The sequence below is a fragment of the Mobula hypostoma genome, chromosome 1 (assembly GCF_963921235.1).
Source record: "Mobula hypostoma chromosome 1, sMobHyp1.1, whole genome shotgun sequence".
NCBI classification, from domain to species: Eukaryota; Metazoa; Chordata; class Chondrichthyes; order Myliobatiformes; family Myliobatidae; genus Mobula; species Mobula hypostoma.
In genome coordinates, this window is record NC_086097.1 from 168,330,612 (window position 1) to 168,345,890 (window position 15,279).

Sequence of the window (15,279 nt, forward strand, 5' to 3'; positions counted from 1 at the left end):
GGTACAAGTTCTTAATAGTTATGACAGGAATTAATCCAGTGTCTGTTGCCGTGTTCTTTTGATTGACTGTACATGAACAAAATCAATGCAGACACCAAGTGCAGATAATAGACAGCTTTCATACAATGCTTTCGATAATTGCATCCTCCAATATCTTCAGGTTCTTTGTAATTCCTAACTTGTTAAAGTAGTGAAATCATTTCATTTTCACTCCCAAGATAAAAAATCTGCAGATGCAGAAAATCCGAGCAACACACAAAATGCTGGAGGAACAGGCCAGGCAGCAAGTACCGAAAAGAGTTCAGTTGACGCTTCTGGCCAGAACCCTTCGGCAGTACCACAGTGTGCAAAACAGTTCTGAATTGTCTTATTGCTTATTACTCGCCAACCGTCAGTGACAAAAATCACAGCTTTTGGAACACAAACACATGCAAGTAATACTATCTAAAAATTCTTCACTCTAAACAAGGTGTAGTGTCTAATGGCTACATGATCTGCATGCAACTGATGCTAGTTAGAAACTGTTTGGCAATGATCTCCTGTCACAATTATAAAGAGTATAGTGCCTCAAATAAGCAAAGGGAATCCAAGCTATTTTCTCGATTAGTTTTTGTTCTTTAAGAGTTGTCCCAAGTAAGCAGCTGCTCTGATCAACTGATTGCTCAATTTACTGGAATCCACTGAATTGTAAAACTTCTTTAATCCTTATAGGCAGAGAGCAATGTTGAAATCATCCCTGTAGCTGCAGATCTGATTACCCTCCCAAGAAAACACCAATTGTAAATGCTTAGACATAATCCACTTGTGGTCAAGTCAATTTGCACATGGCTATCAGGACAAAGTCAAACGTGAGTGCAAGTTGATTATTAAACCTGCTCTTTCCAAGTATTAAGTGCAACAGGATTTAAACCACATTTCAGATAGCTCAATGAAGCAGCAGTTAGTGCTGTTACTGCACAGCTTCAACATCCTAGATTTGATCGTGACCTCAAATGCTGTTTGTGTGGACTTTGCACATTCTGCTTCTGCCTAAACAGGCATCCCCATTTCCAGCCACATCTTAAAGGAGCATCAGTAGATTAACAGGCTACTGTAAATTACCAGCAGAGATGCTCTGCAGAAGCATCAGATCATGTTTAAGAACATATTACAGAGAAACAAGGTAGGAGATGGGATTACTGGAATACTTCAAGAATTAGCACAGACTTGAAGGGGCAATATGAGATATGAAAATGAGGTTTATGTTATTGTTCAATACATCAAGTATTCCCCTGTGAGCTTACAAATTATTCTGGTGTTTATAATGATATGGTTCATAGGATGACATACAAAAAAGGTAATGATCCTTCTAATTACTTGGTGACATTGTCCTTATGTGTGTAGTACTAGTTTTCAATTACAGTACAGTATATATAAATTTAAATATGTAGTTCAAAAAGAGTAAAAATAGCAAGGTAGTGTTTATAAGTTGATTCACTGCTCATTCAGAAATATGAAGGCAGAGGGAAAGAAGATACTCCTAAAACATTGAGGGTGTGTTTTCAGGCTCCTGTAGTTCCTCCCTGATGGTAGCAATGAGAAGAGGGCATGTCCTGTGTGATTGAGGGGTGGGGGGTCCTTAATGATGGATGCCTCCTTTATTTGAGGCATCACCTTTTGATGATGTCTTTGATGGTGGTGGTGAGGGGAGGGGACAGGGTTAATGCCCATGTTCGAGCTGGCTAGTACAGTGGCCTCTCCATACCGGATGGTGACGCAACCAATTAGAATGCTACTTCTGTTACAGAGAAATTAATAGTAAAGAAATGAAAATCTTACCCATCACTCTCTGTGGAATATACAACGGGTATCCTACTTTCACCTTCTATACCCTGTTCCTGCTGTGCAGATTCCAGATTCCTTTCAAAGGTATCTACACTCCCGATGTTAAACCATACATAGTGCTGTAGAAACAGATACAAGAATATGAGCAGACTAATTACAATGAAGATAATATAGTAAATATGGCACACTAAATCAATTTAAGACAAGTTTCATTAAAAAGTCAAATAGTTTCAATTCACATCTAGATAACTTTGGGGGCTCAATCGCATAATAACATGTTTTCTCTTTTCCTTCTACGTTTCAACTCTTGTAACATATCCAAGCACACCAGCTAATTTATTCATAGCAATTAGTAGAGTTAAGAGGCCTTCTTAATGTGTTTATAGTTCCTCCAGATTCCAGCAATCTGCAGTCTCGTATCCTTCTCTAGCATTTGGAAATACTGCTTTAGGATTAAACATAAGGACACCTTAAAAAAATCCACAGTCCTTAGATCAGGTAGTCCTTTGGGTTGAAGATACCCCAATTCCAAAGTGATCCATGGGTTTCAAGCTGGCTGCTATGGCCAGCATAGGACTCACAAACTGCCAAAGATGAACAAGGAATACTTAATGGAAGAAGCACACTGCTCAAACTTGTCATTTACCTAGGGCTCCTGCATGCTCACAAACTTCAATGGTCATGGGTCCTGGATATTCATGAATCAATAGGGAAGTTATAGATGTCTAGAGCAGGGGGGACATTAAGAACACCTTTGAACCTTGGTAATCACTTGTTGTGATGGAGTTGAGTACAGTTTAAGTGTCAGGCATGTGAATAACATGGCCTACCCTTCACATATGGCTGACTGAATTTACCCATCACATCTGGCTGACTGAATTTAGACCCTCAGTACTTTTAGTGCATGAGGATTTTGTGAAGATAGACCAACAAACAATCTGCTGAAGGAGATCAGCAGGTCAAACAGCAGCCAAAGAAGGAAAGGAATCAAGAAATTTTGGGCTGAAACCTTGCATCAGTACTCTTGTATCTCTTGTTAAGACAGCAACAGTGCTTTAAGGTGCTTGTTATAAGCAATTTATAATTCTGAAGGATAGCAAACGGGGATTGTGGCAGCCCAGTAAACCATAAGCTGTGTGGTCCAGAAATTCAAACAGCCAAAGGCTGTTCTAGTAGTAGTGACTTTCATCATCCATGTCAGCATTTATTAACAGGTTTCTCTCAAGAAGTAGAAAATGATTCTTTTAATGACTGTCATTGATCTTTATATTCTGGAAGTTGAGGTTAGGAAGAATTTCGCATCAAGGGCTGGTAAGGCACCATTTCTATGTGGAGGTCAGGGCAAAGCCTCAGTGAATCAACCTATAATAACTTGGAAATCAGAGATCATATAAGGTCTTGGCCAGGTACAACATCATGGCCAGATGCTTTCCGTGACACTTGAATGAATACTGAAGAGCTGTATTCTCCTGGCTGGACTGTTTACTAACATCTTCAACCTCTCACTTCAGCAGTTTGAGGTACCCAAATGCTTCAAGCAGGCTCCAATCATACCATTGCCTAAGAAAAACATGGTAGCCTGCCTCAATGACTATCATCCAGTGGCTCTTACATCCAATGTGATGAAGTGTTTTGAGAGGTTGGTCATGAAGCACATCAACTCCTGCCTGAGGAGTGACTTTGATCACTTCCAATTTGCCTTGTGTCGCAACAGGTCAACAGCAGATGCCATTTTATTGGCTCTGGAACATTTAGGCAATGAAAATGTATACATCAGGATGCTCTTCATTGACTACAGCTTAGCACTCAACATAATTATCCCCTCAAAACTAAATCACTAAACTCCAAGACATAGGCCTTGATACCTCCGTGTGCAACTGGATCCTCAATATTGTCACTTGCAAATCCCAGTCAATATTGATTTGCAACAACTACCTCCACAATCACCATTGGCAAAGGTGCACCACATGGCTGTGTAATTAGCCCCCTGCTCTACTCGTTTTATAACTATGAATATAAGGCGAAGTACAGCTCCAATGCCATATTTCAGTTTGCTCACAACACCACAGTTTGAGGAGACCCGGGTCAGGCAGCTGATTGACATGATCTATCCCTCGGAGCTGCTGTTGCTTTATCATGGTAAGACTACTGTTCATGTGGGCCTCCTCTGGTACAATGGTGTTAGTATGTTTGTCCTTCCAGCTGATCCTCAAAATCTTTCGTAAGGTTCTTTGGTGGTATTGTTCCACGGCTTCTAGGTGGTCCATGATTCAGCACCATACAATAATCTACTGCCCTTGCAATGCGTTGTATACAAAGCTAGCTGGGGGTTAAGTACCTTCTCAAAAATCACCCGAGCCAGAAGCCTTCTTCAGGGTTTTTAAATGAGAAAACATTTTGCAACTGCAGAAAGTTAAGTAAAACACATAATAGAGTCAATACAGAATTGTTGCACACCTGAATATAATACTATCAAATATTTTCACAATCAGCATTAAACAAGGTAATACACACCTGCAACATTCCATAGCTATCCTGTGGACTAGAGCAAACTCATGGCGTGATGATAGCTTAATAGTGTTGCACTCCTTCAGCTACTAAATGTTTACTAATATTAAGATGAAGACACACAGATATTGCTGTTTCAAGGTCAAATAGTGAATGGAGATGGATGTCTTCTTACCATGTTTGCTCCAAGTCGAAATTCAAGTTAACCCATGCAGGAAATGTAAAAAAGCAGCTTACAAACAGGAAGTGATGTTTGTACAAAACAAATTTCATACAAAACACACAGTGCCTCTAGAGGCAGAACAAGTAATGTAAGAAGGACGACTGTTCTGGAGACAAAAAGTATTGTTTGGACCTATAGGTAGTGGTCTTCAAAGACACTTTTCCTTAATCCTGCGAAGACTCCACAAGCACTACTCAGACAGTGACTGATCTGAGTTGACCTCTGCATTTGCTGCCAAGATAGGGAAAGTAGTCTACATTTTCAGGAGCGATACTGTCAACTTTGATGGAGGGTAGGATAAAGGGCTGGTTGGATGATGGCTGATACAAGACCTGTGTCTTTTCTTAAAAATATCAAAACAAGACATGGGGCTCTATATGCCTTGGTAAAGGCATTCAGGATACACCTGAGATCTTCTTCAGAATGTGTTGCGATAGCGTTATCATCCACATACCGAAGTTCCGCAATCCCGGTGGTGTTGACCTTGAACCAGTTGAGATTGAGAAGCTTGTTATCCATTCTATACAAGATTGAGATTCCCTTTGGCAGATCTTGGCCAATGAAGTAATGGATGGCAGCTATAAAGATGGCAAATAGGGTGGGATCTATGATACAGCCCTGTTTTGACTCCTGACAGTGAAAGGTTCTGATTCAGCGCTCCTGTTACTGAGTACTACGGCTGACATACCATCATGCAGCAGCCTCAGTATTCGTGTGCTTGTCAGGACAGCCATCTCTTGATAGCATATGCCAGTGAGCTTGACAGTGTTCTGTATCAAATACCTTTGTCAAATCTATGAAAGCCAAGCACAAAGGTTGCCTTTGTTCATGACATTTTTACTGTAATTGGCTTCTGCAGTACCTCTAGATGGGCAGAAATCACACTGTAATTCAAGGTGCAGTACTTCAGGTTGTGGAAAAAGTCGGTTGACAAAGATACATACAAGCACTTTGCCTGTTGCTGACAGGAGGAAGATGCCTTTGTTATTGCCACAATCTGCCTAGTCTCCCTTCTTTAATATAGCCACTATTATAGCCTCCCTGAGTTCTGACCGTAGTTGTTCATTTTCCCAAACCTTCAGGAGGAAGACAAGTATGTGATATACGAGTGCAGGACATAGGATCCTTCCTTAAGGATCTCTGCTGGGATTCACCAGGACCTGTGGTTTTGTTGCTTTTCAGGTTCCTGATGGCATCATGGACTTATTTCACACTGGGAGGTTTCCCCTCATCTTCTCTCATATGTCACTGAAGGTTTTTTGTAACCCCTAGTTCTGCAGTGTTGTCATGGTTAAGTAGTTTTTGAAAGTGCTCTCTCTATCAATCGTTGATAACTTTCCGATCCTTTAGCAAGCTCTTCCCATCCTTTGCGAGTCATTTAATCCCAAGTATCTTGGACCATAGAGTGCTTTGGTGGCACTGAAGAATCCTCTCGTGTTACCAGAGTCTGCCAGCCTCTGGATTTTCAGGGCTTTCTCAGTCCACCAAGAATTCTTTAGCTCCCTCACTAGGCACTAAAGGTTTTTCTTTTCTTGGCGATAAGCTGTTTAATCTCCATGTCATTACCATCAAAGCAATCCTGATGTTTTCTGGATATACCTTCAAAAACATCCTTGGGTACCAGGGATGGTGGATTTAAGCAGACCCCAGTGTTCTTCGATATCCTCCAAATATTCTTGCTGGTGGTTTCCCCCCAAACAAGGCCTGAAGGTAATTTTGGGTGGCAGTGTCAAGCAGGCTCTTGAGTTTTAGTGTTGGTCTGGTCTGCTTCTTACGAGCCCTCCTGTTTTTCATGAGTCTGATGGACATGGTGGGGTGGACCAAGTGATTGTCTATACAGCAGTCATCTGTGCCAATCATGACCCTTTTTATAATAACATCACAGTGGGTCCTTAGCTCAAGCAATGAGATGCTACTCTTTAGATCTGGGGTGCCATCAAGATGCCTTGAATTTGTTTTTCTGGTGGAAGAGAGTGCTCGTGATGATCAGATTGTGCTCAGCGCATTTGGCGAGAAATAGTAGTTGCTTTGAGTTGATGTTGCCAATGCCTTCCTTTCCTGTGGTGCTCTTCCAAAGTGTGAAGTCTTGATCGACCCTGGCACTGAAGTCCCTAAGAGAATTCTTATTCTCCTTGTGGATGCTTGACAGTGTTGTGTCTAGGCAAGCTAGAAGGCCTCTTCTGCATACTTGTGCGAGTCCACAGATGGTATATAAGCATTCACAACAGTTTCCATCAGGTTGTTGGCAAGCACCAAACAGATGGTCATAAGACATTCACTGATCCCCACGGGAAGTTCAAAAGAGTTAACTGACAAGCTGGTTCTTTACTGCAAACCCAACACCATGGATCCTGGGCTTGTAAGCTGCCTTCCCTTTCTAGGAGAAGGTCTAACCACCCTTCTCCTCCCTCAGTTGCCTTTTGTTTGCCAGATGGGTTTCAAAAAGAGCAGCTTGGTCAATTTAGCATCTCCTCAGTTATTTGGCGATGATTTCAGTTTGCCTCTTTGATTAATCACTGGTTGCACGAGAGTACACACATTCCAAGCTCCAAAGGTCATGTTTTTTTTTGTTTCTGATCAGCAAACTGAATCCTCAATAGGGCTGCTAAGTCATTGGGCAGCTGCCGAAGGATGCTTTCTGCCTCAGTCTAAGGGCCCAGTGATTGAATCAAACACCCACCATCCAATGTGCCAGTTTGTGACTAGGGACTTTCAGACCACACATTACCCCACTTTGCCATTTGTTGATGGCGGGTCCAGCGGCATGGAGTACAAAATGACTGGGGATCTTTCACTGCTGCAGCCTTCGTTAATTAAATGTGAGTCTCTGATACAACCTGCCCTGATGTTTTCAAGTAGGGAAACTAAGACTCTTCATAGGTGTTGGTTATGGAGGAATGCGGCTCAACTCAAAAACTGGACACATGCAGGTTCCTGTTGGTTAGAAGTTGGAAGTTTGTCTCTGAGGCAGTATCAAAATTTGCTCAAAATCTTAATATTGGTTTTCTTGCAGCTGCATTTCTGCTGTTGAATACTTTGGGACCAGGCTGATAAGAGTAATAACCACCGAATTTGTTTTGCATTCTTCAACAGTCAGTGTCTGTTATTCCACAGGTAATATGGATATCCTTGTGGTATCTTGTTTGAATGATGACAACCCAACAGTTGACAGTACCTGAATTTCGGGTGTTGCCACAATGTCTTATACTAGAATGCATATAGGCATTATCAAATGCAACTGGGGCTCTCCTTTCCCATTTCCTCCATGTCCATCACAGACTTCGAGAGGACTGTATTGTTTAGAAACATAGAAAACCTACAGCACAATACAGGCCCTTCGGCCCACAAAGCTGTGTCAAACATGTCCTTACCTTAGAAATTACCTAGGATTACCCATAGCCCTCTATTTTTCTAAGCTCCATGTACCTATACAGGAGTCTCTTAAATCCTATCGTATCCGCCTCCACCACCGTCACCGGCAGTCCATTCCAAGCAATCACCACTCTCTGCGTAAAAAACTTACCCCTGACATCTCCTCTGTACCTACTTCCAAGCACCTGAAACCTGTGCCCTCTCGTGATAGCCATTTCAGTGTTGGGAAAAAGCCTTTGACTATCCACACAATCAACGCCTCTCATCATCTTATACACCTCTATAAGGTCACCTCTGATCCTCCGTCACTCCAAGGAGAAAAGGCCAAGTTCACTCAACCTATTCTCATAAGGTATGATCCCCAATCCAGGCAACATCCTTGTAAACCTCCTCTGCACCCTTTCTATAGTTTCTACATCTTTCCTGTCCGAGGTGACCAGAACTAAGCACGGTACTCTAAGTGGCATCTGACCGGGGTCCTATATAGCTATAACATTATCTCTTGGCTCTTAAACTCAATCCCACGGTTGATGAAGACTAATACACTGTATGCCTTCCTAACCACACACTGCGCAACAGCTTTGACTGTCCTATAGACTCGGACCCCAAGATCCCTCTGATCTACCACACTGCCAAGAGTCTTACCATTAATACTATATTCTGCCATCATATTTGACCTACCAAAATGAACCATCTCACACTTATCTGGGTCGAACTCCATCTGCCACTTCTCAGCCCAGTTGTGCATCCTATCAATGTCCCGCTGTAACCTCTGACAGCCCTCCACACTCTCCACAGCACCCCCAACTTCTGTGTCATCAGCAAATTTAATAACCCATCCCTCCATTTCTTCATCCAGGTCATTTATAAAAATCATGAAGAGAAGGGGTCCAAGAACAGATCCAAGTCATACCTCTGGTCACCGACCTCCATGCAGAATATGACCTATCTACAACTACTCTTTGCCTTCTGTGGGCAAGCCACTTCTGGATCCACAAAGCAAAGTTCCCTTGGATCCCATGCCTCCTTACTTTCTCAATAAGCCTTGCATGAGGTACCTTATCAAATGCCTTACTGAATTCCATATACACTACATCTACTGCTCTACCTTCATCAATGCTTCTAAGCCTGGCATTGCAGTCATCTGGGAGGATTAAGTTTTCTACCTTTGATAACAAACGAAGTCTTTTCCAATGTCAGAATAGAAGTCTCCTTTAACTTCATCAATAGTTTCCAAGATACGTGTACGTGTTGGTAACCGTAGTTTGTGTTTCGCACTTGGGGTCAGAGGGTTAGAAGACATACACTTGTATTGCTTAGGGAATTGCTGTGATCCAATCTACTCTGTTACAAGAAGTGCTTTACTGAATTTGGTAAATTGATTCTAATGAGAGTTTTTGTTCTCCTTCTGGATGACAACTACATTACTGGAATTCTGGCATGCAAACGCTACCAATCATGGTCTCTTATACATAACCAATTTTCTTCACTTTAGCAGCAACTCCATATTTTAGGCCAAAGGTCACTATTTTATTCTGTATACCACATTCAACCCTCTGTCCATTTTCAAAACATTTCTTAAAATTTCTCCCTTTGACCAAGTTTTTTGGTCATCTGTTTTACCTCTTGTGGTTCAGCAGCAAATCCACTTCAGAGTATTTCGTTACCTTCATAAGGTGGCGTATTTACAGAACTTCTGCTGTACAGTACACATTTTAATTTATAACAATCTACAAAGTAGAATATTGTATAAATGAACTTACGGCATCCATGGCTGCTTTATCTGGAGCAAAAACTACTCTAACATAGCGTTTGTTTACAACTTCCAACCTCTCCACCTGGTAACAAGAATAGAGATGGTAAGTAACAAAATTTGACACAACTCATCTTCATTTCTACATGCTAACAAGTTCAAAGCTTCTATTTTTCAGATAGTAATTGAACATTCAAATTTAAGCAGATATTTATAATGAAGGCAAGATAAACTTGTATGTTAAAAAATATTTTAGTCAAGAACTCAGTGTCATTCTTACAAATTTAAGTCAATTCAAAATAAACTTATTCTTTAAATTTAATATTTTTTTCAAAAGTACAATATCTGCACAAATGATTGCGTTTCCAAATTGATCCATAATTTCTCCACAACATCATTCAATAAACTTTGTCCTGCTTTCCATGTTTTTTAACCCACCTTGGCATGGTTTTTTATTTGTGAATATGACTGCTATATTCTGAAATACTGACACCAAAATGATTGCTTCTTGTCACAACTAGCTTGCTAATGTTATAAAGCTTACAATTTGTGTCATTAGTATATGCAAAGTGCAGAAAATGCATCCCATCTACAACTTAACATTCTCTCCGCACATTCAGGAAGAAAACCCAAACAAGTTCCAAGTCTCATTCATCTAAACTCTGGAGATCAGAGCCTCAACAGAGGTAATACTTGGGTTAAACAAGGGTTCCACTTCCTGAGAACTGTTCAATAACCAGCTTCTTTATGAGTCAGTAGTCTTTTTTGTAGCTGCCCACATCATATTGTTCTACATACACTTGCTAAAATTCTTTCGTTTCAGTGGTCAATACATTAACCTCCATATTAAGTGGGGAAGGGAGAGTTGAAGGGTCACATGCCTAGAGAATGGGCTGTCACAATTTCCCAAATATAAAGCCACATCATCTGTGCATGCAGCAAGAATCACAAGTTATAAAAAATACAAATATTTCCTGTTTGCTTTTTTTCTCCCCACATATTCTATGAGAGCAATTTTTATTCTGTATGTCAAATATTTTGGTATTATCTATGAATATTTTAAGAGCAAATTTCCATCACCAAGATGGCCAGATCACAAAACTCACCTGTAGTCACCCTAATAGTACATCATCATCAGGTGCTATGCCCAGTTTGAGCTTTGTCTGCCATGGCCCACACACTCCTGTTTCGGGTCAAGTGGATCAATTCATTCGTACTCATTTCCAGTTCTCTGGCTGCTGTCTCCATCATTTGTCTTTGTCTTCCTCTTGCTTTCTTTCTTTCAATCTTTCCCATAATTACTGTACGTTCTAACTCCTCTTTCCTAATCACATGTCTAATGAAGTTACGTTGCCTTTTCATGATCTCATACATTATTTAAAAGTACACATAATGAAATTAATAAAATATATACTCTATTCAGTCATAAATGACTACGACGATTAGCACTAGCTTGAAAAATGCTTCAAAATATATGGAAGAATTTGTGTAAAGTGAGATTTTCATAGGTCAGATTGTTCAACACCCCCCCACCCCCCCCCCCATGTAGCAAACCTACCATTCCTAGAACCTATCCTGTGAATCTTCACTGTCTTTTTATATCTGTACAAACTGCAGCCTTCTTGGACAGAGATACTCCACTCTAAGAATGGAGGGGTGCAAACGACAGGAAACTGTAGGCCAGTTAGCCTAATTTCAGTGGTTGGCGACCATTATTAGGATGAGGTTTTGGGGCACTTGGAGGCACATTACAAAATAGGGAAAAGTCAGCATGGTTTCCTCAAGGGAAAATCTTGCCTGACAAATCTGTTGGAATTCTTTGAAGAAATAGCAAGCAGGACAGACAAAGGAGAATCGTTTGAAGTTGTGTACTTAGATTTCCAGAAGGCCTTTGACGAAGGTGCTGCATATGAGGCTGCTAAACATGATAAGAGCCCAGGGTAGGGTATTACAGGACAGATAGCAGCATGGATAGGTGGTTTACTGACTAGCAGGAGGCAAGTAGTGGGAATAAGGGTGCCTGCTGGTGTCTAGTGGTGTTCTAGGGATCAGTATTGGGACCACTCCTTTTTAGGTTATATTTTAATGACTTGAATGACGGAATTGATGCCTTTGTGGGCAAGTTTACCGATGATACAGAAACAGGTGGAACAGCAGGTACTATTGAGGAAGCAAGGAGGCTGCAGAAGACTTAAGACAGATTAGGATAGTGGGCAAAGAAGTGGCAGATGGAATACAGAGCTTGAAGTGTAGAGTTATGCACTTTGGCAGAAGGGACAAAAGCATAGACTATTTTCTACATGGAGAGGAAATACAGAAATCAGAGGTGCAACGGGACTTGAGGAGCCTTCATGCAGCATTTCCTAAGGACTAATTTGCAGGTTAAGTCTATGGTAAGGAAGGCAAATACAATGTTAGCATTCATTTTGAGAGAACTATACTACAAGACCATAAGAGGTAGGAACAGAATTAGGCCAATTGGCCCATCGAGTCTGCTCCACCATTTCATCATGGCTAATCCAATTTTCCTTTCCGCCCTCATCTCTTGTCTTCTCCCTGTATCCCTTCATGCCCTGACCATCAAGAACCTATTAACCTCTACTTTAAATATACGTAAAGACTTTGCCACAGGCAGCTGAGGAGGCCAAGTATTCCACAGATTAACCTCGCTGGCTAAAGAAGTTCCTCATCTCTGTTCTAAAAGGACACCTCTCTATTCTGAGGCTGTGCCCTCTGGTCTTAGACTCTCCCACCATAGGAAACATCCTCTCCACAGCCACTCGATAGAGGCCTTTCATAATTCAATGAGGTCACCCCTCATTCTTCTGAATTCCAGTGAATATAGGCCCAGATCCATCAAGTGCTTTTCATATGACAAACCATCCAACCCTGGAACAATTTTCATGAAACTCCTTTGAACCTTCTCCAGTTTCAGCACATCCTTTCTGAGATATGTGGCCCAAAACTGCTCCCAATACTTCAAGTGAGGCCTCACCAATGTTTTATAAAGCTTCAACATTACATCCTTGCTTTTATATTCTAGTCCTCTGGAAATGAATGTTAACATTGCATTTGCTTTCCTCACCGCAGACTCAACCTGAAAATTAACCTTTAGGGAATCCTTCACAAGGGTTCCCAAGTCTCTTTGCATCTCAGTTTTTTGTACCTTCCTTCCATTTAGAAAATAGTCAACTCTTTCATTCCTTCTACCAAAGAACATAACCATACACTTCACAACACTGTATTCCATCTGCCACTTCTTTGCCCATTCTCCTAATCTGTCTAAGTCCTTCTGTAGTCTCTCTACTTCCTCAAAACTACCTGCTCCTCCAACTATTTTCATATTGTCTGCAAAAACTTTGCAACAAAGCTATCAATTACGTCATTCAAATTACAGTCGGCCCTCCTTATCCACGGGTTCCGCTCACGCGGATTCAACCAACCGCGGATTGGGAAAACCCGGAAGTTTTCTCCCCAGCACTCGTTGTTTGAGCATGTACAGACTTTTTTTCTTGTCATTATTCCCTAAACAATACAGTATAACAACTATTTTACATAGCATTTACATTGTATTAGGTATTACAAGTAATCTAGAGATGATTTAAAGTATACGGGAGGATGTGCATAGGTTACCGCAGATCGAGATAAAAAAAAAACCCGGAAGTTTCCTCTCCAGCACTTGTTGTTCGAGCATGTACAGACTTTTTTTCTTGTCATTATTCCCTAAACAATACAGTACAACAACTATTTACATAGCACTTACATTGTATTAGGTACTATAAGTAATCTAGAGGTGATTTAATGTACAGGCAGTCTTTAAGTCGGATTTGTACGCAAGTCGGAACAGGTACATCCGGTATTATTTAGCGTCAGTTAGTCAAATGTTTGTCTTAGTATATAGTACAAATTTTACCTTTCTATGCATATAAAACACTTAAGAAACATATGTATTTCAATAATTAAACCACTGCGCTGCTTAGTAATAATTGTAGCTTTCATCGGGCAGGGCCTTTCACATGCTCCATTATTCTCACTTCATCCTTTAAAATTGTTCCGATCGTTGACTGACTGTAACCTAACGCTTTCCCAATGACCGATGGCATTTCACCTCTTTCCAAATGCTTTATTATTTCCACTTTATTTTCAATCATAACTGTTTTCCACCAACGGAACAGAAACACTGCAGATTCAGCAGCGGCCGCGGGCGGTGGGTCCGGAGTTCCCCCGGGTCCTGAAGTCCACCCGCACTGAGACGGGTTAAATAAAAGACTTGAGCATCCGCGTTTTTTGGTATCCGCGGGGGGTCCCGGAACCAATCCCCCACGGATAAGGAGGGCCAACTGTATTAACAGTTAACGTAAAAAGAATCGGTCCCAACAGAGACCCCTGCCAGCTAGAAAAGGATCCCTTGATTTCTACTCTTTGCCTCCTGCCAATCAACCACTGCTTTATCTGTAGCTTGTTAAGCAGCCTCATGTGTGGCACCTTGTCAAAAGCCTTCTGAAATCCAAGGACACAACAGCAACCAATCCTTCTGCTTGTTATTTCTTCAAAGAATTCCAACATATTTGTCAGGCAAGATTTTCCTTTGAAAAAACCATGCTGACTACGGCCTATTTTATCATGTGCCTCCAAGTACCCTGAGACCTCATCCTTAATAATCAACTCCAACATCTTCCCAGCCACTGAGGTTAGACTATCTGGGCCAATAGTTTCCTTTCTTCTGCCTCTCTCCGTTCTTGAAGAGTGGAGTGACATTTGCAATTTTTCAGACTTCCAGAACATAAATACAAAGATGTAATGCTGAAGTTTTATAAGGCATTGATCAGACAACACTTAGAGTACTGTGAGCAGTTTTGGGCCCCTTATATAAAAAAAGATGTGCTGGCATTGGAAAGGCTCCAGAGGTGGGTCACGAGAATGATTCCAGGAATTAAAGGGTTAATGTACGAGGCGCAGTAGATGACTCTGGATCTCCGTGAAACATATTGAATATTGAAAGGCCGAGGTAATGTGAATGGGGTGAGGATGTTCCAGAGGACACAACCACAGAATAGAAGGATGTCCCTTTAGAACAGAAATGAGGAGGAATTTCTTCAGCCAGAGGGTGGTGAATTTGTAGAATTCATTGTCACAGGTGGCTGTGAAGGCCAAATCATTAGACATACAATGAATTCCAGTTAATTGGGCCATTGGTTAATCGGGGCAGCCGCTTTATTGTGAAAACTCTTAAAGAACAAATACTAATCAAGAAAATAACCGTGATTCCCTTTGCTTATTTGGGACATGATGCCGCTTTACTGGGGCAATAGATTGTTGCTGAACAGTTCTAACTAGCTTCAGACATGTGAACTTGTGTGACCGTTAGACACTACCATGTGCGTACAGCGAACAGTCTTTAAATAGTGTCAGTTGTGTGTGCTTGTGTTCAAAAAGCAATGATTTCTGTCACCCATTGCTGGTGAGAAATAAGCTGTACGACAATTCAGAACTGTTTAGCTCACTGCAGTTTCAAGCATTTAAGCTTGGAGATGCCAGAAATGGCCTAGAGTGAAAATTTCAAGTTAGGAATTAAGAATCTGAAGATATCTACAATCAT

At 41.1% G+C, this 15,279-nt stretch overlaps 1 protein-coding gene and 1 long non-coding RNA gene across 2 annotated transcripts in view; one reads left to right on the forward strand and one right to left on the reverse strand.

The window, feature by feature from the left end:
• The window catches only part of LOC134352194 (AFG3-like protein 2), an 89,255-nt gene that overhangs the window by 37,275 nt on the left and 36,701 nt on the right, over positions 1–15,279 (reverse strand). Inside the window, exons 6-7 of the mRNA XM_063059481.1 lie at positions 9,691–9,765; positions 1,819–1,943 (exon numbers count right to left, since the gene is read on the reverse strand). Coding sequence (XP_062915551.1) covers positions 1,819–1,943; positions 9,691–9,765 — 200 coding nt within the window. The remainder of the gene's footprint in view (positions 1–1,818; positions 1,944–9,690; positions 9,766–15,279) is intronic.
• LOC134352202 (uncharacterized) overlaps positions 1–15,279 on the forward strand; it is an 85,183-nt gene that overhangs the window by 17,343 nt on the left and 52,561 nt on the right. The gene's annotated exons all lie outside the window — the stretch shown is intronic.